At 39.7% G+C, this 23,185-nt stretch overlaps 1 protein-coding gene across 1 annotated transcript; it reads right to left on the bottom strand.

Moving 5' to 3' along the window:
* Nucleotides 1-16: 16 nt before the first annotated feature.
* myo19 (myosin XIX) lies at nucleotides 17-21,583 on the bottom strand. Its single transcript, XM_033651329.2, has 24 exons — nucleotides 21,353-21,583; nucleotides 18,473-18,620; nucleotides 16,803-16,951; nucleotides 16,555-16,668; nucleotides 14,911-15,043; nucleotides 14,753-14,822; nucleotides 14,573-14,675; nucleotides 14,395-14,491; nucleotides 13,665-13,741; nucleotides 13,464-13,554; nucleotides 10,358-10,523; nucleotides 10,042-10,115; nucleotides 8,457-8,578; nucleotides 8,228-8,341; nucleotides 7,904-8,080; nucleotides 7,535-7,672; nucleotides 7,331-7,438; nucleotides 7,169-7,239; nucleotides 5,900-5,979; nucleotides 4,493-4,656; nucleotides 4,250-4,379; nucleotides 3,906-3,991; nucleotides 2,435-2,758; nucleotides 17-2,348 (listed from the first exon to the last, which is right to left on the bottom strand). The coding sequence occupies exons 1-24, from the start codon at nucleotides 21,398-21,400 to the stop codon at nucleotides 2,235-2,237; spliced, it is 2,898 nt and encodes a 965-aa protein (XP_033507220.1). The 5' UTR covers nucleotides 21,401-21,583; the 3' UTR covers nucleotides 17-2,234.
* Nucleotides 21,584-23,185: the final 1,602 nt, after the last annotated feature.

Here is a 23,185-nt window from a genome sequence, read left to right as displayed (position 1 = left end):
TGAGTTGTAAGGAAAATGTTGTAACACTGACATTTATTTCAACAAAACATTTAAACATGTTTCAAGTTGTACATCGATCCCGTAGTATCCCTGACAGAACAGTATACAGATTTCAAATCAGTCATAATGACTCAATGACACATTTCAGTCAGTCTAAAGCTGGCAAATGTTAAATATTTAGCGAGCAAATGAAGATATGCAACAAATCAACAGAGCTGTCCCTGTGGGTAATGTGTTGGATCAAAAGCTAAAACAATAAACATCAGTGTTGAGTTACATTAATACATTTTTATGACATCACTTATTACAAAGATAATAAAATCCGATGGCTATAGTGTTTGTTCTCCCACAGAAAACACTAGTGTCAAAATACTTTGGTATGTTTTACAGTACTTGCTTAATGCTTTGGACTGCAGCAGATTAAATCCACACAGGAAGTGGTTTCTTAGAACGACCCTTTATCAAAACAAAAAGCAGCAATTTAAATAAACCTGGCTTCATCATTTCCCTGTTTCACATGAGTGTGTCTTCATGTGTCTGTTGCTGTGTGTGAGCAGGTGTGTGGTTTTAATGTGCAATATGTGCTTTACATGTGCAATACTTGCTTAATTTCTTTTTTTCCTCCGGCATAAATCACACTCAAAATTATGGAAGCCAGTTTCTGCAAATGTGTTGAAAAAAATCTTGTGAGTCATGATGAGAAACTTAGAATAATTATGATGTAGTATCTGAAAATAAGCAACTCTTTCATACAGCATACCAGAAGAAAATGTTGTCATTGTACATTTGTGGCATCGTATTATCCTCCAAACATGGGTTTTGTTTTTAGGGACTGTTACTGTATTTCCAGCTGCTTTTTCAGCCTTAAAATGCTGTTGTGGTTTTCAGTGAACCGAGGCTGGTTTTCCAGCGGTTTTTAGCCCCCAAATGTGGGGGTATCCTAGGGACCCCTAGCTGTTTTCCCAGCGGCTTTTTAACCCCTAAATGTGGGTTGTGTTTTTTGAGCCCCCCATTGCTGTTTTTTCAGCTGCTTTTCAGCCCCCAAATACAGATATTTTTTTGGTGACCCATAGCTAATTTTTTAGCAGTATTTTGCCCCCCAAACGTGGGGGTAGTTTAGGGACCCGTGGCTCTTTTTCCAGCAGCTTTTCAGTGCCCAACTGTGGGAATTGTGAACAAACTGGCTGTTTTTTGAGCGACATTTTACCTACCATCAGGCCTAAATCAAAATATTGAGAAAGTCTAAGACTAAGTCGAATTTTGAGATACTTTTTTTTCATCACATTGGCAGAAATGGGCTTCCATACTAAATAAATGGTGGATGTTGTTATAACATCTGCAATCGTATCTGCATCTGGCCCACTTGTTTTTACACCCGAAATAAGTCTATAAAATCACACATAAATAATCACCCTTAAATAAATACATATACTAACAGCCCATTTGTGATTTGAGTGTAGATTCAGAGAAAGGCACTCGTAGTTTGATCAACAGTCAGACATTCGAAAAAGGGAACAATAAAACAAAAACCTGCAGTCCTCTGTTTATGAAGGTGCTGAGGCTGTGCAGTGTCATTTCAGCTCTCCAGACAACACTAATTTTAAACATTTTTCCGTCTTGTTCTTGTCCTACAGTGACATCATTGTTTTCTACATGTCTATTCTCAGATGTGGCAGCTTAGTGGTCAGTGTTTCTGGACAGTCTACTGACTGAGATTTTAGATTAGAGATGATTTTTTTTTAGTTCATGGAACCTGAACACCACTAGAGATGATTTATGATGAGAAGGTCAGGTTCACATTGTAGTGCATTATTACAGAACTCCTCAAGGATCATGGTAAGATTTTTTTTTCCGTTCCCTCACATTACGTCTTGCATTCCCTTGCAACAGTTTATAAGGTGAAAACAGTGGCAGTTGGCAGCAAGGGGAAAGAAAAGGGAATGCAAAGAAATAATCTCACTATGACACTTGTATATCATGTTACCTGGCCTCCTCATAGGTTTAAATATTTTGCCAGGGTGCAGGTCTTTGCACCCTTGTATAACAGAACAAGGTTAACTTTGGCATTCTAAGTCGGACCTGAAAATAATCACTTCAAACACAAAATGGCAGCATAAAACACCAGGTTTGTTCCCTCTGTGTCAGATTATGGAAGAGCAGCTGCTTCACTGCAACACCTCGGTGCCAGATCAGTCTGTGTCCGTGAAATCAACATTTAGTGTTCTGCATAACTCTTACAAAGTCTTCTCTAGCAGGATGGCGTTGAACCCCGTCACGTCGCTCTTAATGCCTGGTTGCCTGTCAGCGTAGAGGAGTGGAGATCGCTGACAGTGCAGCTTTACAGATCCCTGAGTGGAAAAGAACACCTCAAATGACCGATCAAAAAAATCATCCACATGATTAAAAACCTGATGGTAGATTTAACAGCCCTCACCTTGGGTTGAGCCCGTATGGAGGCGAGCTCCTCCGAGTACTGGTTGGTCTTCACCTTGTACTCCCCTCTCCTGGAGGGCAGGTTGAGGGAGGCCATCACAGACACCATCTTCTGGAAGCCTGTGGCCGTCAGAGACATGGTGATGGACGGGGCTGAGGCCAGAGCCAGGCCCATGGGCCACCCTCGCACTGGAACAGGCTCTGGGATGGAGGAGAGCTGCACGGAGCCCCGCTCCCTGATGACGGGGTTCAATGGCGGCACTTCTTCCTCCGCTAGGTCCTTTGCATCATCCAGTTCTGCGTCAGCCACGGACTTCAACAGAGTCTGACAAGAAAACAGAACAGACTTTAAAATCCTTCTCCTAACTTGCAAAGCTCTAAATGATCTTGTTCCGTCATATCTTACAGAGCTCATTGTGCCCTATTATCCCACTAGAACACTGCGCTCTGAGAATGCAGGGTTACTCGTGGTTCCTGAAGTCTCCAAAAACAAGAACAGGAGCCAGAGCCTTCAGCTATCAGGCCAGGAACCATCTTCCTGTTTCAGTCCAGGAGGCAGGTATTCATGGTGTATATGGAGGAAAGCAGCTCTCTCGGGGTGTCACGGTGAAGACAGCAGGTGGCAAAGAGTGATGACAGTGTCAAGATGAGCTCAGAGCTACTGTTCAGAGTGCTAAACCAGAAGTAGCCAGCTCAGCCAGCGATAGTTTCTAGTGCGCTTGCTCTATGGGCTCAATGATGGAAGCAGTGCCAATCATCTAGGTAATTTCATACCACGGAAATAGAGCTTTTTTGCTTCATATGCCACCGAGCAACTTTGATAGGAACAGGCCTTCAGCTGTATCCAAGTCTCTTTATGCATCCACATCTGAACCTCCCCGGCCAACTTTAGCTTATCAACGGTACTGTTGTGTGTACGTCTTTAATCCTGTTACCTTCTTGAGAGCAGGTGGCCTGTTACTGTGGAGAACCAATGAATTACAAGAAAAAGAAAGAGCTAGACAGAGTCACGACAGAAGATCATAGACTGTACTTGGTTTTTGGAGCCAGAAGTGACCATATTTGGGTGAGAGGGTGGAGCTACGGAGGAGCGGCTCTGACTGAAGCTGAGGACATTGTCATCAGACAGCCTGTCACTGAAAGCGGCCTGCCCTTAATTATGCGTAACTTTAAGCCTCAAATGTAAACAGGTTTATCAGTTTATCAGTTCTGAGTCGCATGTCTTTAATTGGTTTATTCTTAATCTTCAATATTATTTCATGAGGTTTTGTTCTTAGTTTTAATGGATTTGAGTCACTTTTATGGTCGGTTGCTGGCTTTGTTTCGTGCCTGTAACTTCTACCTCGTACTGAAATGTGCTGCATAAATAAAGTTTTGCACTGGAAGGCACTCGTGCATTGGCTCTGGAGGCTGCGTCCACCTCTTTTATACAGTCTTTGGCAAAAAAAACATGTATTCTTTCCAAATCTCACCTTCCACTTCCTCCAGGTGTTCTGGATGGTTGAAGCTGCTGTGTTCCACTTGTGCACCTGCCTCCTGACCCGCCAGGACCGCACCGCTGCAGGAGGCATAAAAACACATTCAACATCTGACCAAGCCATTCATCCTGCAAGTTTAATCTGTGTGTATGGTGGATAGGAAGTGTTTACGTAGTCCCATTCAGAACAACAGTTAATCAGGTATGTGCTCGGCAGAGATCAACAGTGTCAGTCTACAAACATTGTGTTCAGACTCCACCAGCTGGTTCCTGTTGGCCAGACACTTAGGTCAAAGCCACGGAGCTCAGCACTACCTGGCCAGGGCATTAAGAGTTTACCTGCTTGGATCAGGGTGGCAGACTGCTGGCGGGCGTGGCGTCTGCGGCGCTGGCGCCTCCGCCAGCAGCACTGGATGGAGAAGGCACACTGAGACAGGATCTTCTTCCTCTGATCCTCCAGTAAATCTAGCTGTGAGACAACAGACAGGAAGGTCAGCACCCCTGAGAAGACCAGGTTTGCTTCACAGGCCTGAGAAGTAACTGAAACATGTGTGAGGATGTGTGTGTGCATAAATGACTGACCATCGACTGGGTGAGAAAAACTTTGGTCCTCCCACAGTGCACCCATGAATTGCGTTTGTCACTGTCGAGGTTGTGCAAGGTGTCAAACGCCTTCTGCTGCAACATGACGCTGAGGAGCTTCTCCACCTCTTGCCGAAGAACATCATTGCTGTCAGACTCCACAGCTACAACAGAGAGGAGTTATAGTGAGGCACTTGAGAGACAATTCAAGTTAGGGCAGAACCGCAGAGATTTACTTTACTCATTTTTTGGCAGTCAGTGAGGTGAAAACTGTTCAGTGGGTGAAGCGTGAGAGCACAGAGAAATCCATCAGAATCAACAGCACAGTTTGTTCAGACACTGATGATATTCAGCGGCAGGTTCCTCAAACATTCATGCAACAAGAGACATGCTAGTGGCTTTATGAGGCTAAATGCTAACAACAACGTTAACATGTTTATATTTAGCAGGTGTAATGTTTACCATGTTCGCCATATTAAACTAAGCACAAAAAGTAAGGATATTTGTGTTTGGTAGATTATTTCTTTGTTGTAACATTGCTTCTTGGCAATGAATCTTATACTGCTGAAAGCCAGTTTATTTCCCTTTTAATGGTGCCACATTTGTAAGGAACATGCATTTGTGGGATGAGCAGCAGAGCTGAGTATGTGGGTTACGCCCATGAAAAATTAGCCAAATCTTCTCTGCCAATGCCAAACAGCTTTTTTTGCTGTTGACTCTTGTTTGGTGGCCAAGAAGCATTGTTACAACAAAGAAATCATCTACCAAACACAAATTTCCTTACTTTTTGTGCGTAGTTTATATAGCTGTTTGGGGCTCAGGTGTGTTACAAAGTAAGCACAGTGTCGAGTGTGAAGTCATTTGTACGAGCAGTTCTGTAGAAAGCTGCAAGCAGCGATACCACAGGCCAAACAATCTGCACTAGTTTCATCAAAACCCTCGAATGTCTGCCTCACGGTGGTGCTACACGACAAGTCAGGTGATCACTACAGTCATTAAGTTACATCCAGTAGTTGTTGACACATTCAAGTCTGGAACGAAGAGGCAGACAGACTGAGAGAGCAACATTGCATGTTTAGCTGAACTTTAGTTGAAGCATGCACTGAGCAGGAATGAGTAATGAAACATGCAATGACATGCAAGGCACGCTCTGAAAGTCAGAGGTGCATGCATTTACCTGGAAAGTTCATAAGAAGTTGCAAATTTTGTTAGAAAGTCTTGTTTTATTAACCAAATGGAAAAGTTCCCAGGACAGCAGAGAGCTGAGGTTCACAGTTACTAAGAGGGCTAACGAAGGAAAAGGTGAATAAACCAGCAGACCTGAAGAGAGGAAATAAAATCACTCTTTGTCCACAGGAAACATCCCAAAATTAACCATAAATTGATCCCCCAACAAACTGTACTTACCAACATGATGACTTCCTGACTTGAAATTTGAATGTTTTAGAATCAGGCCGTAACGCTGCATGAAGCCTTGGAAAGGAATTCTGTACAACAGCAATTAAAAGTCAATCGAAATCAAAGAGAAAGAACAAAACATTAAAGAATAACTTTGATATTTTCCAGCCTGGACCCTATTTTCCCATTTTTTCTGTCCAAGTGACAAATGAGAACAACAATTTTTTGAAACTGGTCCAGTATTGAGTGAGAGCTCTGCAGCCGGCAGCTGCAAAACAGGCTGCAATGTAATCACTCAGGGCATGTTCATGCTGCTACTACCAAACACACCAGACTCTATTTAAATAAACTGTAATTTTAGCATGTATAGTGTCAGCATATTATCATATGAAACTGAGTGAGTTAAGGGTTTATTTCAACCAAACCAGAGCTGGTGATTGTTGGGACAGTGAAAAGATGAACCAGGACAGTTTTTGTGGGTTTTATTTTGTGTCTTTTGACTTTGACCAACTGGAGTCTGGTGGGTTTGGCAACAGGGATTTCAGGGCTGTTGCTGATTAAATAAAAAGGATCTTACTCTCTAACAAAAAGGTCTATCACCAGACTCCATTTAAATCAACAATAATTTATGACAATAATTAAATAAACAATAATTCTATCATCGTAAAACACTCTTTATTCACTTTATTTGTCACTGACAGGATCAGATTTTTTTTTATTCAACTGTCTGACAACATTTATGGAAAGGATCCCTACAGCGATAGACCTTTTTGTTTATGAGTAAAATCTTTTTTGTGTAACCAGTGACATTTCCAAAATTGCCATTGCCAAAGTCACTAGACTCCATTTACGTAAATTAAATGGTTCTAACTTAAGTAAACTCACAAATCTAATGTGCACTTTACAAAGATTCTTTTCTCACAAACTTCTAACTTCTAATGCTAATCATTTTAGCATGTATAGTCTGGTGGGTTTGGTGATAGCAATTTTGGGGCTTATTCTTGTTAAACAAAAAGGATCTTACTCTCTAACAAAAAGGTCTGTCTCTGTAGGGATCCTTCCCATAATGTTGTCAGACAATTAAGATAACAATATGAGCCTGTCAGTAACAAAAGCAAGAACTTAGTGAATGTACACTGATGAACAAGAACATGTCTTGGGTGGTTACATTGCAGCATGTATTGCAGTTGTTGTTCCCACTTTGACACAAAACAGGAAAGAAGGGTCCAGGTTGTCAAACACTTTAAGATTAGGAGTTAACAAAGGAAAATGTTTTACCTTATTGGGAAGCCAGCAGCACTGATATGAATCGTCTCCACGATCCCACAGGCCTCCAGCTGCATGATGACCTGACAGCAGACAGGAAATATCCATTAAAGCATTTTGTAAAAATAGAAAGCACTGCCTCTCGTTGTCAGTGCTGTTAAAGAGAACACCCACCTCCTCCTTTTTGAAGGTCAGCGGTTTGCACTCTGGGTTGGGTTTGATGCAGCGGGTGTAGTGAGGAGTGGTGGTGTGCAGGATCTTCATCAGGCTCTCCAGAGAGTTCTACAATCAGACATTAACATCATCAGTGCTGTGATGCTACGGTCCCCAACAAGCTACTATAACCCTGTGGACAGAGGCTTCAGTTGGCTCTCGCACCTTGAACTTGGAGACCACGGTGACTTTACTGAGCCCCTTGTTCGTTGGGTTCTCGGTTTCCTTGTCGGTGAAGATCTGTTGAAGCAGCGGGTCGTCAGACTTCTGGAGCAGGTCGATGAGCTCTGGTGGCACTGGGTCCTAAAACACAGAGTCAAGATGGAGATGAGTGGGTGGACCTGTGGTCAACTTTCAAAGTTTTTCTTAGGCTACATCCACACTGATATGTTTTCTTTTAAAACACATAACTTTTGCTACGTTTCACCTTGCCCCCACACTGCTCCACCGTTTTGGAACCCCTAAAACTGAGACATTCGCTTTGAGACAGTTTTAAATAAAAAAAGATATTAGTGTGATGGTAGTCTTACACACCTTGTTTTTCTCCACCATCCCCTGGATCTGGTAGTTGACTTTGCCGGCATAATGCGCCACAGTGAAGTGAGGCTCCTTGCTGAACTTGTCCCAGCTGATGTTGGCGTTATCACGGAGCTCCTTCTCCAAACGAACCCTGAACGTCTTCGCGTCGGAGACTCGATTCAGACGACTCTCCTTTAGGACAGGTGCGGAAAAAGTTGTCATCATCCAGATACTACAGATACATGTACTTAATTATAAATCAATGATTAAGCAAGAGAACGATCACATGGAAACAAAGGGTTAAAAGGAGTGGAGGACAATTAACAACAAGTAAATTACCTCATTAAGAAGAGAGAACACACTGACGGGGCTTCCCTCTATAAGATCCAGACAGCTCTGATTGTCTTGGTATTTGACGAAGGACCACGCCAATCCCTCAGTCACGTATTCCTCCTGGGAAAACAAACATGAATATTATTATATGTAGAGGTTTCACGAAGCCTCCTGGATGTCTGAGGCCAGCAGAGACACCGTGTCTCTCCTGAGATCACTGCATGGAAACTGATACCTGCTGAGCTCTGAGGTAATGAGCCACAAAGTGCTGCTGCAGCTTCTCATTGGCGTAGTTGATGCACAGCTGCTCCAGGTTATTGATCTGGAAACACTCAAAGCCGTACACATCCAGAACTCCTGCAGATCAGAGAGAGGAGAGGACGTTAACATGAGTCTCTGAGTTACATTAACAGTAATACAGTCCATGAAAGATGGAAAATTTCTCAGAGAGGAAAAGCTTTTTAATTAAAGGTACTGATTGGCAGTGGGCAGGATGATTACCATATGAATTCTGTTTGACCAATAAGAGTAAAGCAGCACACAGCTAAATCACACACAATATTTAATAAGCAACAAATCGAAATTACTCCAAATTCTTAGATACTGAAAACAAAAGCAATTTTAACTGATGAACAAGCATTTATTTTAACATTGTATTAGGGCTGGCACGATATCAGGTTTTCACTACATCAATGTCATGGTCAAAAGAATTCACAATAACGATATTATCGTGATATTAATATAAAAAATTGAAAATGATAATAATTATTGTGTGTTTTGTCTTCTTCTTCTTCTTCTTCTTTTTTTTTTTTACAAATTACACTCAAAATTCAAGTGCAGGGAGGCAAAGTGAGAGCGGAAAGAAACTGAAATGGTTTAAGAGACGCTGGATTATTTACTCAGTATCATTAACATGATATCAATATTTCATTTTCAAAATATCACAGTTATTCAAACAAAGTATTATGTGTGTAAAAATGTCATACATTTTAAATATAACGTTACATTATGATATCATCATCATATGAATTCATTATAAACTTATTGATTATATGTTATCTTTCACATACATCAATGACGAAAAAAAAAAGTTGACCCCAGTCTCTCTGGATTTTTATGTGAATTTAAAAAATAAATCAAGACTCTCAAATTTATTATCATTAAAAACAGTAATGAAACTGTTTAACTGTGAAAGAAAAATAATGGTGATCATTATCATTTTTTTCTTCATTTTTATATATAATTTTCTTGTTTTTTAGGGCAGCAAACGTCCTTAAAATTATTAAAAACAAATCTCTTTAATCTGGCTTTTAATTTGGCTTTATAAATATAGTTATTATTACTAGAATTTTATATTCTTGAAGTTGTTTCAAATCCATTTTTTAAAAATGTATTTATGTATTTGTTTATTTAAATTCCTATTCTTCTTTCTCTGTGCCACAATGTTGAGAAGAGTTACATAAATCTTTTAGACTGTTATATCTGATCTATCTATACATATTGAGACTGATGATTTTATATCATTTATAATTATGAGTTTTGTTCAGTCGTTTCATGAGCGTTTATTGCATATTGTGGAATTGTTGTTTGATTCTATGATCTATGGATACACTGCTTGTTGTTTTGTTACACTGTGTCTAATAAGGTGCCCTTGAGTGCTTTGAAAGGCACCTAAAAATAAAATGTATTATTATTACTGTTATCAAAACACCAAAGCAAATTCCTTGAATGTTAAAATCTACGTAGCAGCAAACCCTTCTGATGAAAAGAAACTGGGGAAAATATTACAAATATATTCATATTCAATGTCAGTTTTTTACCTATGAAGTTGCACCACATGGATTTGTCTGCACATATGCTGTTGTTGATGAACGTCACCAGCCATTCAAATAATCTGTTGGGAAAAAGACACAAACTCTTACTCCTCCTCTGAGAGAGCCTGTAAATATAAAGAGTGATTAACAGACACTGTTTATTGTAAACAGACGAACGTGATGGTTTCACATTTGAGTGTTTATGTGGAGTGTTTGACGACAACAGAGACAAAAACAAGTTCCTGCACGGCCGGTCTCCTTCCTCCTTTCCACATACTATTATCACACTGCTGTTATCTGACGATCAAATCCTGGTTCTTACTGGGCGTAGATGACCTTGGCGAGGCAGTCTCTCCTCATGCTGCACTCTGCCTGGGAACAGGGCTTCAGCACGCTGTGCTTCCCCGCCTTCAACGTCCTCACTTTTAGACAGGCCTGAAGCTCCTCAGCCGGGACACACAGCAGCTCAGCAGCCCTCTGCAAGAAGTCTGAGACACAGGCAGGAAAGGAAGGCTGTTAACTACGTTGTTCATGTTTGAAAAAACATAAAAATAAAAAAACTTTATTTTTTGTTTAAACTACATTTTAGTTTCCTCTTTTTCATTAACAACAACCTGCCATCTCCAACGAACCTCAGCCAGTGGCCCTACATGTCCCCTCTGCACGTCTCCAGCAAACCTAAAACACATTCTTGTTGGCTGCGAGACAAGCCTGACACAAGGTCGTCACACCTGGCAGCACACAGCACAGTCAGGTGCTGAAGTGTGTCAATGCCCTGCCTCCTCCATCATCCCATCCCGCATTTACAAGAGAGTTTGTCTGTGAACGTGTGACTCAATCCATGGCCTGTCCAGTAAAATCAGGCACCAGCCAGCTAGAAGAGGCACGTGACCAGAGGTTATTGGCAGATCTGAATCAGCGGCTAAGCTTCCTATCTGAGATTGCCTCTTATAACTTCAGACCAGACCTCGTGCTTTGGTCCTACTCACTGTGCCTTGTCTACAAAATAGAGCTCTCTATGCCCAGGGAGGATGCTGTGGAGGAGGCCTAAGAATGCAAGAGCCCTATGCAATGTGCCTGGAAAGAAAAGGTTTTCCCAGTTGAAATTGGCTGCAGAGGCTTCATGGGCAAGTCAACTACCAGGCTGCTTAAGGGAATGGGAATTCGAGGGCAAGCCCAATGTCAGGCCATCAAAGCCCTCTGTAGCGCAGGATTAAGAGACACCACTTGGGCCCCGAAATAACGTCAGCATCAACATCTAGAGGGAGTAAGACAGACGTTTCTGCTTGGCTCTACCTTCCCTGTGCTCTTCCTTACTTTTCTATCCATCTAGTCTTAATTCGACAGCTCGACAGATGGAGAACCGTCCTATTGACAATATTCCAGCTGTTATTTGGGGTTAGTGACATGGGGAAGATTGGGATTGGATTTCTTGCTTTGTTCCTTGTCATTTACATCGATCAGCCAAAACATTAAAACCACTGACAGGTAGGGCCGTAACGGTACATGTATTTGTGTCGAACCGTTCGGTACGTGACTTTCGGTTCGGCACGACCCTGTACCGAATTATTGGGCGCAGGATATTATTTTATTTTATTTTGTTTTATTTTAATTCAGTTTTTGCGAGCCGAACCATTTAAAATATCTAGTTCCCCGACGGACATAATTGAGTGACGGACTGAGTCCGACCATAAATCTCCGCTTTCACTTTGTACAGCGCATTCTCGCATTTTGACAACATGGCAAGTGAGCATGACGAACCTGAAGACCCACCCACAAACCTCCGTTTGGGAACACTTTGGTTTCAGGGTAAAATACGAAGATGGAAATAAACAAGTTGACGAGACAAAAGCAGTGTGCCGACACTGCAGAACAGCGGTCGGGTATGTACTTGGAAACACGTCTAACATGCTAACGCATCTAAAGCGACACCACCCGAGTTTGAACGCTAACCGGCACGACTAGAAAGAGCAATCTGGTGCAAACTACGATATCGTCGTCATTTTAAAAGAAAGAGCATTTCCCTGACCATCGCGCTAAAGAAATAATCAGCGCCATTGGAGTTGAGTAAAACTGTTCAAGCTGCACTTTAGATATAAGTATGTTTTGTTTACTGCACTTTAACAAAGTGGGAAAGCTAAGTAAGTTCCTAGTAAAACTGAATCTGAGCAGGCTTTAAAGCTGACCAGCTGCACTATACTTTTTATTTTAATTGAGTAAAACTGTTTAAGCAGAAATTTATATTTTTATTTTTCATTCAAAAAATGTGTTAAAAAAACAGCAGGATTTTATTTTTCACTTTTATATTTCTATTTTCATTCAAACAATGTGAAAAAGCAGGATTTTATATATATTTGTTTCATTCAAAAATTGTGTAAAAAGAGTTAACTGCTGTGGTGGTATGTTTTAATAAGGTTACCAATAAGTAAAAGATATTTAATAGTTGTCTATTTTTTTCATTACTGTACCGAAAAAAAAAACAAACCGTGACTTGTGTACCGAGGTACGTACCAAACCGAGATTTTTGTGTACCGTTACACCCCTACTGACAGGTGAAGTGAACAACACTGATCATCTTGTTGCAATGTGATGTACTGTTGGGAAACCTTTGGCTCTGACATTCACGTGGATGCCACCTGACACGCGCCACCCACCAGTGTAGACCATGTACTTCCCCCTTATGGCAACGGCACTCCTCAGAAGAAGTGGCCCCCCAGAAGGACAATACACCACGCTCCACCACAAAAACTGCTTAGGAATGACCCAAGGAAGGTGACAAAGTGCTAAAAGTGTCAACCTGTTCTTCAAATTCCCTGGATCCCCATCTGATCAAACATCTGTGGGACATGCTGGTACCCCACCTCACAATGCACAGGACTCAAAAGATCTGAAGCTAACGCCCTGGTGCCAGACACCAAGGGACACCCTCCAGAGGTCCTTTCTCCATTCCTTGACAGGTCAGAGTCAAGTCCGGTCCAAGGAGCACATACCATGGATCAGGGGTACCTCTGGGGTACCAGCACGTCCCTGAAATGTTCGATCAGGTTGGGATCTGGGGTATTTGGAGGTCAGGTCGATGCCTTGAGCTCTTTGTCCTGTTCCTCAGGTCATTCCTGAGCAGTTTTTGTGATGTGGCATGGTGTATTGTCTTGCTGGGGGGCACTGCCATTGACAAGTGCCGTTGCCATGAGTTTATTTTGTCTGCAACAGAGTTTTGGTGGGTGGAGCACATCAAGTAGCATCCACATGAATGCCAGGAGGTTTACCAAGGTTTACCAGCAGAACATTGTACTGTTACAAGATGATCAATGTTATTCACTTCACCCACCACTGGTTTTAATGTTTGATACCTATTGTGAATATGCATTATGTAAACCTGTTACAATTGAATAAAAATATTCTTGATAAATAATAATAATATCCAATACCTTTGGACTGTTCGTCAAGGTCACAAGGTTGGGATTCACTCGTTGGAGAGGAGAAATTGAAGTTGCCCAGCTGCAGAATCCCTGCTAATATCTGTAAGGCATCACAACAGACAGAGAAATTAATTAAAGATAATAAAAGAAATGTTCATGGGGTTTAGAAATGCTAAATACAGCGGGTTAAATTTATGACGAGTACCTTACCCTGAATATTTGTTTCTGCCTTTCTTCATTAATGCCCAGATGAACCATCGCCTCGATAGTCTCGTGAAAACAGTCCTCTGTAAAACATAAAATGAGGAGTAGTTATAAGTAACAATCACAAAAATCCATCCATCCATCCATTTTCAGCCGTTTATCCCAAGCCAGGTCGCGGGGGCGGCAGGCTGAGCAAAGCACCCCAAACGTCCCTCTCCACAGCAACGCTTTCCAGCTCCTCCTGGGGGACCCCACGGCTCTACCGGGCCAGATGAGATATGTCATCCCTCCGGTGGGTTCTGGGTCTGCCCCAGGGCCTCCTACCAGTGGGACGTGCCAGGAACACCTCCAACAGGAGGTGCCCAGGAGGCATCCTGTTCAGAAGCCCGAACCACCTCAATTGACCCCTTTTGATACGAAGGAGCAGCAGCTCTATGCCGAGCTCCCTGCGGATGTCTGAGCTCCGTACCCTATCTCTAAGGCTGAGCTCAGACACCCCACGGAGGAAACTTGTTTTGGCTGCTTGTATCTGCAACCTCATTCTTTCAGTCACTACCCAGAGCTCATGACCATAGGTGTAGATGGACCAGTAAATCGAAAGCTTTGCCTTCTGGCACAGCGCCTCCATCACTGCAGACGGCACGCCCACCGCCCATCACAATATCACACAAGTCACACAGAGGTACAAAAGAGAATCACAAAAATGTCCAGAATAACTGTCTAAATAAAAACCAACCTTCAACAGTTTTTTCAGAGTTCGGCAGCCACGCAAAACTTTGGTCACCTGGCATCTTCCACTCCTTCCTCTGCTCATCCGTGGCTCCTTTCATCATCTGAAAAACAAATATCAGCGTTTACACCTGCTGTACGTATCATTGTGTTAATATTAAAATGAGGTTTTGTGCAGCTCTCACCTGGTAAAAGATGTGGAAGTTCCTCTCGTTATCCGGCTGGCAGGCCACCCTGGTCTTCTCAAGCAAGTATGTCTGCACAGATGCCCCCACCAGCAGCTGATTCCTTCATGTGAAAGTAACACGTTAAACAAACTGACCATCAGCAAGCTCACATGATGAAGAAGAATCAGCTGTAAGTACCTGTCTAGCTGGAGCTGGATGTACTTTCCAAAGCGACTGCTGTTGTTGTTCCGGAGCGTACAGGCGTTGCCTACACGGAGGACAAAGTGTTGACTGAGTGACTGTCCACAGTAGTTATTATCACATTATCCAGACACCAGCGATCAGTTATCAGTTACCAAAAGCCTCCATGATGGGGTTGGAGTCCAGCACCCTCCTCTCGATCCTCTCCACTGTGTCCTGACTCTTCACCACAGAGGAGGAGGCCGCCACAGTCGCGTAGTATTTCATCAGGCAACGAGATGTCCATGTCTGTAAAGAAACAAATCACAGGTGAAGGTCAGAAGGTTTGTTTCTGCTCATACTATGACACAATTTACAGCCATCACCGTGTTTACAGCTGCAACTAACAAGTATTCTCCTTATCAATGAATCACTTGAGAATTTAAATGATTAATATTTTAACCGAAAAATGTCAGAAAAAACAAAAAATGCTCAGCAAAAGTTCCCACAGGCTAAAGTGACATAACCATAGCTTAAATCTCAAAGACTTAAGATTCTTGAAAGCAGCCCGTTTATAAACACATAATCAGCTTTTCCTACATACTGTAAATTAGCCAGTACTCCAATCTATGGCACTGTACGTTAAAAAGCAACTGATAGTTTGAACCCTGGACTGATGTTGTACGTTACGTTAATTATTAACACACTATGTCATCAAGTAAAGTACATTTTTTTTATATAATCTACTATTTATCACTAATTTGCCTCCAAGGGTTTACAATCTATACAGCATACGACACCCTCTGTCCTTTTTAACCCTCAATTCAGATAAGGAAAAACTCTTAGAAATATGGAGGATAGAAGATACCAAAATAAAAATTAACTGAATAAATGTCGCAATAATAATTTAAATACCTAGACATATACCAAAAATAAAATCAAAAATAACTGTAGGCATTATTAGATGATAATGCATGTATTTGTATTTATTTTAAAGTTATTATGTTTTCAAAAATGTATTTATTCATGCGTTAATTAATTAGGCTTTAATTAATTAATAAATGGGACATGAAATGATGTTTTAATTTACTTTTTTGTTTATCTTTATGTTAATCCCCCCATCTTTTTATTTTCCTATTTAATTTAAATGTTTTTTAATTCTGTTTATTTAAAAATACGTATATATATATTTATTTGTGTATTAATGAAGTAGGCTTTAATTAATTGATAAAATGGTACATGAACTGATGTTTTAATTAATTTTTTTTAACCTTTATATTAATTGATTATTTATTTTCCTATTTAATTTGCCAGTAATTACATTTTACATGTATGTATTTATTTTTGCATGTACTTTCCATTTATTTTAAATTTATTTATTCATGTATTTAACCATTTATTTTTTTCCCCTTTGCATTTTCCCCCTATTTATTTTAGTATTATTTTCTTTATACATTTCTTCATGCATTTCCTTCCCATTGTGCAAATATGGATTCTGTCATTCAAGGTGTGTCAAGAGATCAACTTTACCAACCAATTGGTTGATCGACATCAGAGTGCATAGATTGACTATCGTACATATAAATATATAATACAAAGGTAAATAAATATACAAGTGAATTAAAACATAAATATCAATTCATGTCACACTATAAATTAGTTACAACATTTATTTTTTTTATGTTATTTCTGGTACATTTGATGGCATCAGACACGCTCCAACAGGGAAAACAATGGAAGTAACTTCAGGAAGAGCAACTGAGGAGAGATCACTGTCGTTAAATGTGCAACAGATGAAGAAGATGATGATGATGGTTTACCTTTCCTGCTCCGCTCTCACCGCTGACCACCAAGGATTGGTTCACCGGCTCCAGCTGGCCCTTAACATTCCTGTAGGCTTCTTCTGCCACTATAAAGATGTGTGGTTTGAACTCCTGTTGACAGTAGAAAATACAGATTTGTTAAGATGCTGGCGGGGAGAGACGTCAGTGCCTTCAGGAGGTTCCAGAGTTTAATGATGTTTGACTAAAGCTGACAAAAGGATGATTTACGTTTGACCACAAAATACCTGCGGCTGAGGAGCACAGTGATACTCCTTCATCACATCCAGAGAGTAGAGGTCTGGGATTGGCTGGAAGGGGTTGAGAGCCACCAAGGTGCAGCCAGCATGGGTGTAAAACACCTTCACACTGTACCTGGCCTGCAGGCATTTCAGCACTACCGGAGGAAAATATTAGATATTATAATTAGGCATAGACGGTGTTTCACAGATGATAACCACCAGAGACACAGCAGCAAAGATATGTTTGCCTATAATAAGATTATGTGACTACATAAAACAACACGATTCATTTACCAGAAGAGCTTTCAAAGAAAATATGCCACATTAATTTCATGCTGTTACCCTGCCTTCTACTGTTATGGAATGCCATTTAAGTCAATATTTAATAAAATAAAAATCTTTTTATTTATTTATAATTTATTTATTCATTGGCCTGTACAATAAGTTACATGTTTATGTTTACATTTAACTGTGTATTTATTGCCTTATTTATTTTTTCAGGACTTACTTCATAGCCATTTTATTTATTTCAGAGGCATATTTATTTATTTTTTAATACTGACACTGCCTTGCTAAACTAAAATCTTCACAGATTATTACAAACACTGATCTTTTCTCACATAATGCTGGTGACATTTCATTTTTATGTCAAGAAAAACATAGGGGAATAAAAATGACTGATGATTAAAATAAAAAAAGTCCATAAGAAACTTTAATATATTGAGCTTCATATTAACATGCAGCCCTGACGTATTATAAATGTATAAGGAATACAAGAATTATTTTTTTTATGTTGGAGGTTTCTGTCTGCCAGCTAAGTAATTCATGCTCTCAGTTCAGTCACTTGAGTGAAACTTGTTCCGTCTCGTGCAGCATGTTGGTAGCAGAGCGGTCATTCATGCATTAATAGATGTTTTTTTATCATCCCTGCAGATTTTATCTTTAAGTGGTTAAACAGAACACAGCAAATACTGCAAACCAAGGTGACATAAGCTGGAAAACATTGTGCCATACTGGCTGTGAAGCTGAAACAGCAAGCACTAAAAGTATGGAGGATGGAAGCTGCAAAAATTCCTAAATAAATGACTTTATAAATAAATTGATATTACTTTAAAGGTACAAAATAAATAAATATATCATGAAATATATAAAATAATATCCATATATGTACAGTCAATCTATGCGCTCTGATGTTGATCAACCCATAAGTTAAAAGTTGCCCCTATATATATATTTTTTAATTACAGCCCCCTCATTTGCATTATGAAGAAGAAATGCATAAAGAAATGTATAAAAAAGTAATACACAAATAAATCAGTTCTTTTTTTAAAAAAAAAATGCAAAAAATACATTTAAAAATAATTTAAAAAATAAATATTTTGAAGAAAAAATTGAATAGACAAGTAAATAAATAAGGGAAATAATAAAAATGTAAATAAATTAAAAAGCACATTTAAATAGAAATATCAGTTCCTGTCACATGAATGCCTACATTTCTTATTTAAATTTTTACACATGTAGTGGCATATTTATTTATCTATCGAGTCATTTATTTAATTCTGAGTCTGGCAGCTTTTGACCTCCATACAGAAGCAGCGAGCGAAGTGATAAATAATCTTTATCAAGTGATTCAGAGACTCCACGGGGCCCAGCGACATTTAAGCCCCATTTGTCACCTGTTGATGGTGTCACTGGGTTGACTTTGGTGAGGTCATCACAGGTGTGGAGTTGGTCTTCATCGATGAGGAAGGCCTGAATTTCTCCCTCCAGTGAATCATTTAGGGACGGGTGAGGAGTGTGGACTTTCTGGACAAATCCTTTCACCTGTGTGAACAAGACAAAACGCAATCATGTGTTTAAAATATGAACTGAGACCGTTTAAATTATGGCAGAAACCCCACCTTGCTGGCTATGGAGGATGAAACTGCCAAATTAAAAAATAAATACACAGGTAAATGATTCAATGAATGAATTAATAGGCTGTTACATATTCCGAAAATATTAAAAAATAAATGTTGGCAATAATCAATTTATAAAATGTGACATAAATGGATATTTGTTTTAATCAGCTTCTTTATTTATTAAACATTTTTGTTAATTCCCCTATTCATTTACTTTCCTATTTAATTTTTTAAATCTTTATTTAGTTATTTAGTATTTATTTATTTTGAATTTTATTTATTCATTGTTTTAATGTATTTATTTATATAGTATGTGCTCTTTGCATTTTCCCCCTATATTTTCCCCCAAACCTTGATATTTCAGTATTTTTTTTAAATTTATTTCTTAATGTATTTCTTCTTCCTCTTGCAAATTAGGGGTGTGTGTCATGGGATCAACACCTTCATGCACTGATTACCTATATGTACACATAGTTAATGCAAAGGTAATTTTAAAAAAAAGTAAGTAAAACACAAATATCAATTTATGTTTTTTTTATACATTTATTGGCATATTAATTTATTCATATAGTCATTTATTTTTGATTTAGGCAGCTTCCAGCCTCTATAACTGTCTTTATTTTCAACTTTAAATCCTACCTAGACCCAGTAAAATACTGCACAAAATCAAAAGCTAGAAACTAGAGGTTTATGTAATTAATTTTATTTTTAATTTACTGAATTTAGGTTATTTGCTTTTAATTTCTTCTTCTTAATATTATTATTATCATTATTATTATTAATGTATAATGTTCTGTGCACTACTTTAAGCTTACACTGCCTTGTTGCTGTTGTTGGTAAATCTGTTGTAAGTTCTGTCGTGCAAATAAAGCTTGGAGGAAAAAAACTAAAAGATCACATGGCCTGCCGCCTGCCTGACAACTGTCACCGGTCTGAGCTACTAAATTTGTGCAGACACATTTAATCCAATAGCAGGTAGCCTACATCCTATCATTCTGTAGGGTCACGTTGATCCATGTAAACAGTCTTAATGTCATTAATGCTACACAAATAAACATCCGAGGACACAATGACATATCAAACACATGCAGCACATTAAACACCAGTCATGTGTTATAGCAGTATGTTATACTACTAAACAGTACATAAATACTGCATGTACCGTACATGAGTAGATGATGATTAACACATTGACAAAGTGATTTCTGTAATTCTGTGACACCTGTTTGAGTGACCCTCATCCTGTCTTGCTGTTCTCACACCAAACTCAAGTCCAAAATCTGTCAAATTGGCTCCAATATAAAGCATCATCTATTCAATATTTTAAGGCTACTGATGTACACAAAATGTCACAGCAGCTACTGTAAGGCACGCATATGCTGCAATTTATTGTCTGTTTATTATATTCTGCTTCCTTTTGACGCTTCCTTATTATACTGCTCTTTGTTTTTGAACAGTTTATTTACTGTACGTACTTAAATATATTGCTGAGAACTTTATTTTTTTCTACTGATGCTTCCTGTTTGCACTATCTATCCCTTTGCTGCTGTAATGCTGCTTTTTTCTGCAGGAACATTAAAGGACGATCTTATCTAATCTTATGAATAATTTTTTTGCTTAGAACACAATTAAAAGTGTCACACAACAACTGTACATCAGTCATGTTCCTCATCGTGTATGTGTGTATATGTAACTGTTACCTGAAGCTGCAACAATAAGTCAATAAATTCATTATTTGATTAACAGAAAATAAATCAGCAACTGTTTAAATCATTTTTTAAAAAGCAAAAATACCCAAAATATTATATTTTTAGGTTCTCAAATGTGAAAATTCTCTTCTTACATTATAATAAATTTAATATTTTGGTGTTTGGCAATGTTGTGTGGACAAAACAAGACATTGATGAAGTCACTGTTGGGTTTAGCTGCCTTTTCTCACTGTTTTCAAACATTTTGTAGACCAAATGATTAACTGAATCAAAAAATTCAGTAACAAATAATCATTAACTGCAACTTTTCTCAAGGAAGGTAGAAATATATTACCGTATTTATTATTCATTCAATGTTCAATTTCATTTAAATGTTAAACTAAAACAAATAAGCCACTAAATTTGGCCTCATTTCCTTCATTCAGTCAAGGAAAATGTAAAATATTTTTTTTCTTGCATGCACTGTAGAGACTATTAAAGGTTAGATTAAGGTTTTGTTATTGGGTTGAACATTTATAAAACATTTATATTTTCCATTTAAATGCAAAGCCTCTGACTATGAACCAACCAATGAAGACAGAGTTACACATTGACAAAGGTGCTCCAGGGCAAGTTAAACTTCATTTACATTTTATAAAATAAAGAAAGGAAAACCTACAAAGCCCGTACATGTGCTATTTTTTTGTTTTTTTTATCTATTACCTCAAGTTATTATCCTGTGCGCATGAGATAAGTGACTTATAGTAATCAGTTTATTATCCTGTGCCTACAGTTATGATCTAATTATCTTATTATCTAATACCTTGTGGGAACATGATGATAATAACTCACATGCACAAAACAAACAACATAAATAACATGTCGCCTCTGGGCACCTCAGGGACTCCATAAAACCTGTTATCCGGCAGCAGAGACCCTGTGGCCGGGTGTCCTGGTCCTGACTTACCGTCCCCCCTCCGTGTCTGTGTCCTGCTCGGCTGTCCGCAGAAGTCATTGATTTCACCGTTACCTCCGTGTTAAAGTCAGAATAGAAACACCGCCTGAGTTTTAACTGAGAAAAGTCGTGGTTATTCTTCAACGCAGACTTGAAGCTGAGTATTTTCCATTACTGTCAGAAATTCCTTCAGGACGACTTCCCCCCTCCTCCGCCTGCTGTCCCAGCTCCTAACCCACACACTTGTTCCCGCCCTCTTCCTGCGCTTCTTCTCTGGGTGTTAACGGTAGCTTGTACACGTAATGTCGCGCTACTGCCACCTGCTGGAGGTAGTGAACCCCTACAGTGTCCACTCTGTCATTACCCAGAAAGTCTGTCTGAGGAGCAAACTTTAGAGCCTATTATCTTTAGGACATGCTTTTTTAATGACACAGTTATTTTATATTTTTACACACACACACACACACACACATATATGTATATAGATGGCCCCAAAGGATGAGCTGCCAAGAAACCTGAGGGCAGAGAGGTGGAAGAGCAAACAACACGGAGGGACAAGCCCCTACATGGTACATACCACCGTCAGATAGAGGAAGTGGCTGGTATCAAGAAACCTACTGGTGGCTCGAGAATGCTGGACTGACAGAGAGCACAGAGGCAAGACCAGGCCCTAAGCACAAGGGCCATTACATACATAGAGGCCAGGGTCTACCACAGCAGATCAGACCCGAGACAGTCCAGCACATAGTGGCAGGGTGTAGGATGCAGGCAGGATCAGTGTACATGGGAAGGCACAACCGAGTGGCTGCGATAGTGTATAAGAACATCTGTACCCAGTATGGACTCTAAGTACCCAAATCCTGATGGGACACACCAGCATAGGGATGCACCAAAATGAAAATTTGTGGCCGAAGCCGAAGCCAAATACAATTAAACGCTTGGCCGAATACTGAGTACCGAATACTGAATATCATTGTTTAGTTTTTCATTAGTTTTTTCAGATGAACCCCCTCCAGATTAGTGTTGTCACGGTACCAAAATTGGATCCCACTGTACGATACCAGTGAAAATATCATGGTTCTTAGTAGTATCACGATACCACAGCAAAAATGAGGCAGATGTGCCTTTTGTCATTTATAAAAAGATAAATCACTTTTCTATAATACATCAATGATATTTCAATGGAATAAATTACTTATTGACTTATTCATACTTCAGCATCAATCAGTGATTAACATAGGGGGGATCAAAATAAAATAAATAAATAAAATAAAAATCAACCAGCCACCCTCCTCCCCTGAAAAGTAAAGAGCAGTCCCTCCATAAGTAAAGAACAGTCCCTAAAGTGCGGTGAGGTTTGTGGACCGTTACCTGCCACAAAGAGAGAAATGTGAACGGCTCGTTTCTCCTCTGACACGTCACATACCTGTGTGCCGCCACGGCTCGGCTGTCCAGGTATTTTTGGGCAGTCATGACGCCAAGAAGAGGACATTATTGGAGCTGGACTTCTCTGTCGCTGGTAAGCCTTATATCTTGCGCTGCGGAGCACTATGGCCGCCGTATTTGACAGGAATACATTCCTGTCTGTGTCTGTGACCCCCGTTCAACCCACAACCGGCGGGATTCGCCTTTCGTTTCTGCTGCTGGTTGAAATCTGTACTCACACAGCGTGCTGAATGATTTATTTTGCTCGCACAAAACTATTTTTAGTCGCAAATGCGAGTGCGGTGACAGACGGAGTAAAATATTGCCACACTGCCGACATTTTACTCCATCCGTCACCGTACGCTGTTTGATTGCATTATCAAAACACAGCGCTATTATTCGGCCTTGCTTTTCACTTAT

The sequence above is a fragment of the Epinephelus lanceolatus genome, chromosome 11 (genome assembly GCF_041903045.1).
Source record: "Epinephelus lanceolatus isolate andai-2023 chromosome 11, ASM4190304v1, whole genome shotgun sequence".
NCBI lineage: Eukaryota > Metazoa > Chordata > Actinopteri > Perciformes > Serranidae > Epinephelus > Epinephelus lanceolatus.
Note: the sequence above shows the minus strand (reverse complement) of the source record. Positions and strands in the feature narration are given on the sequence as shown.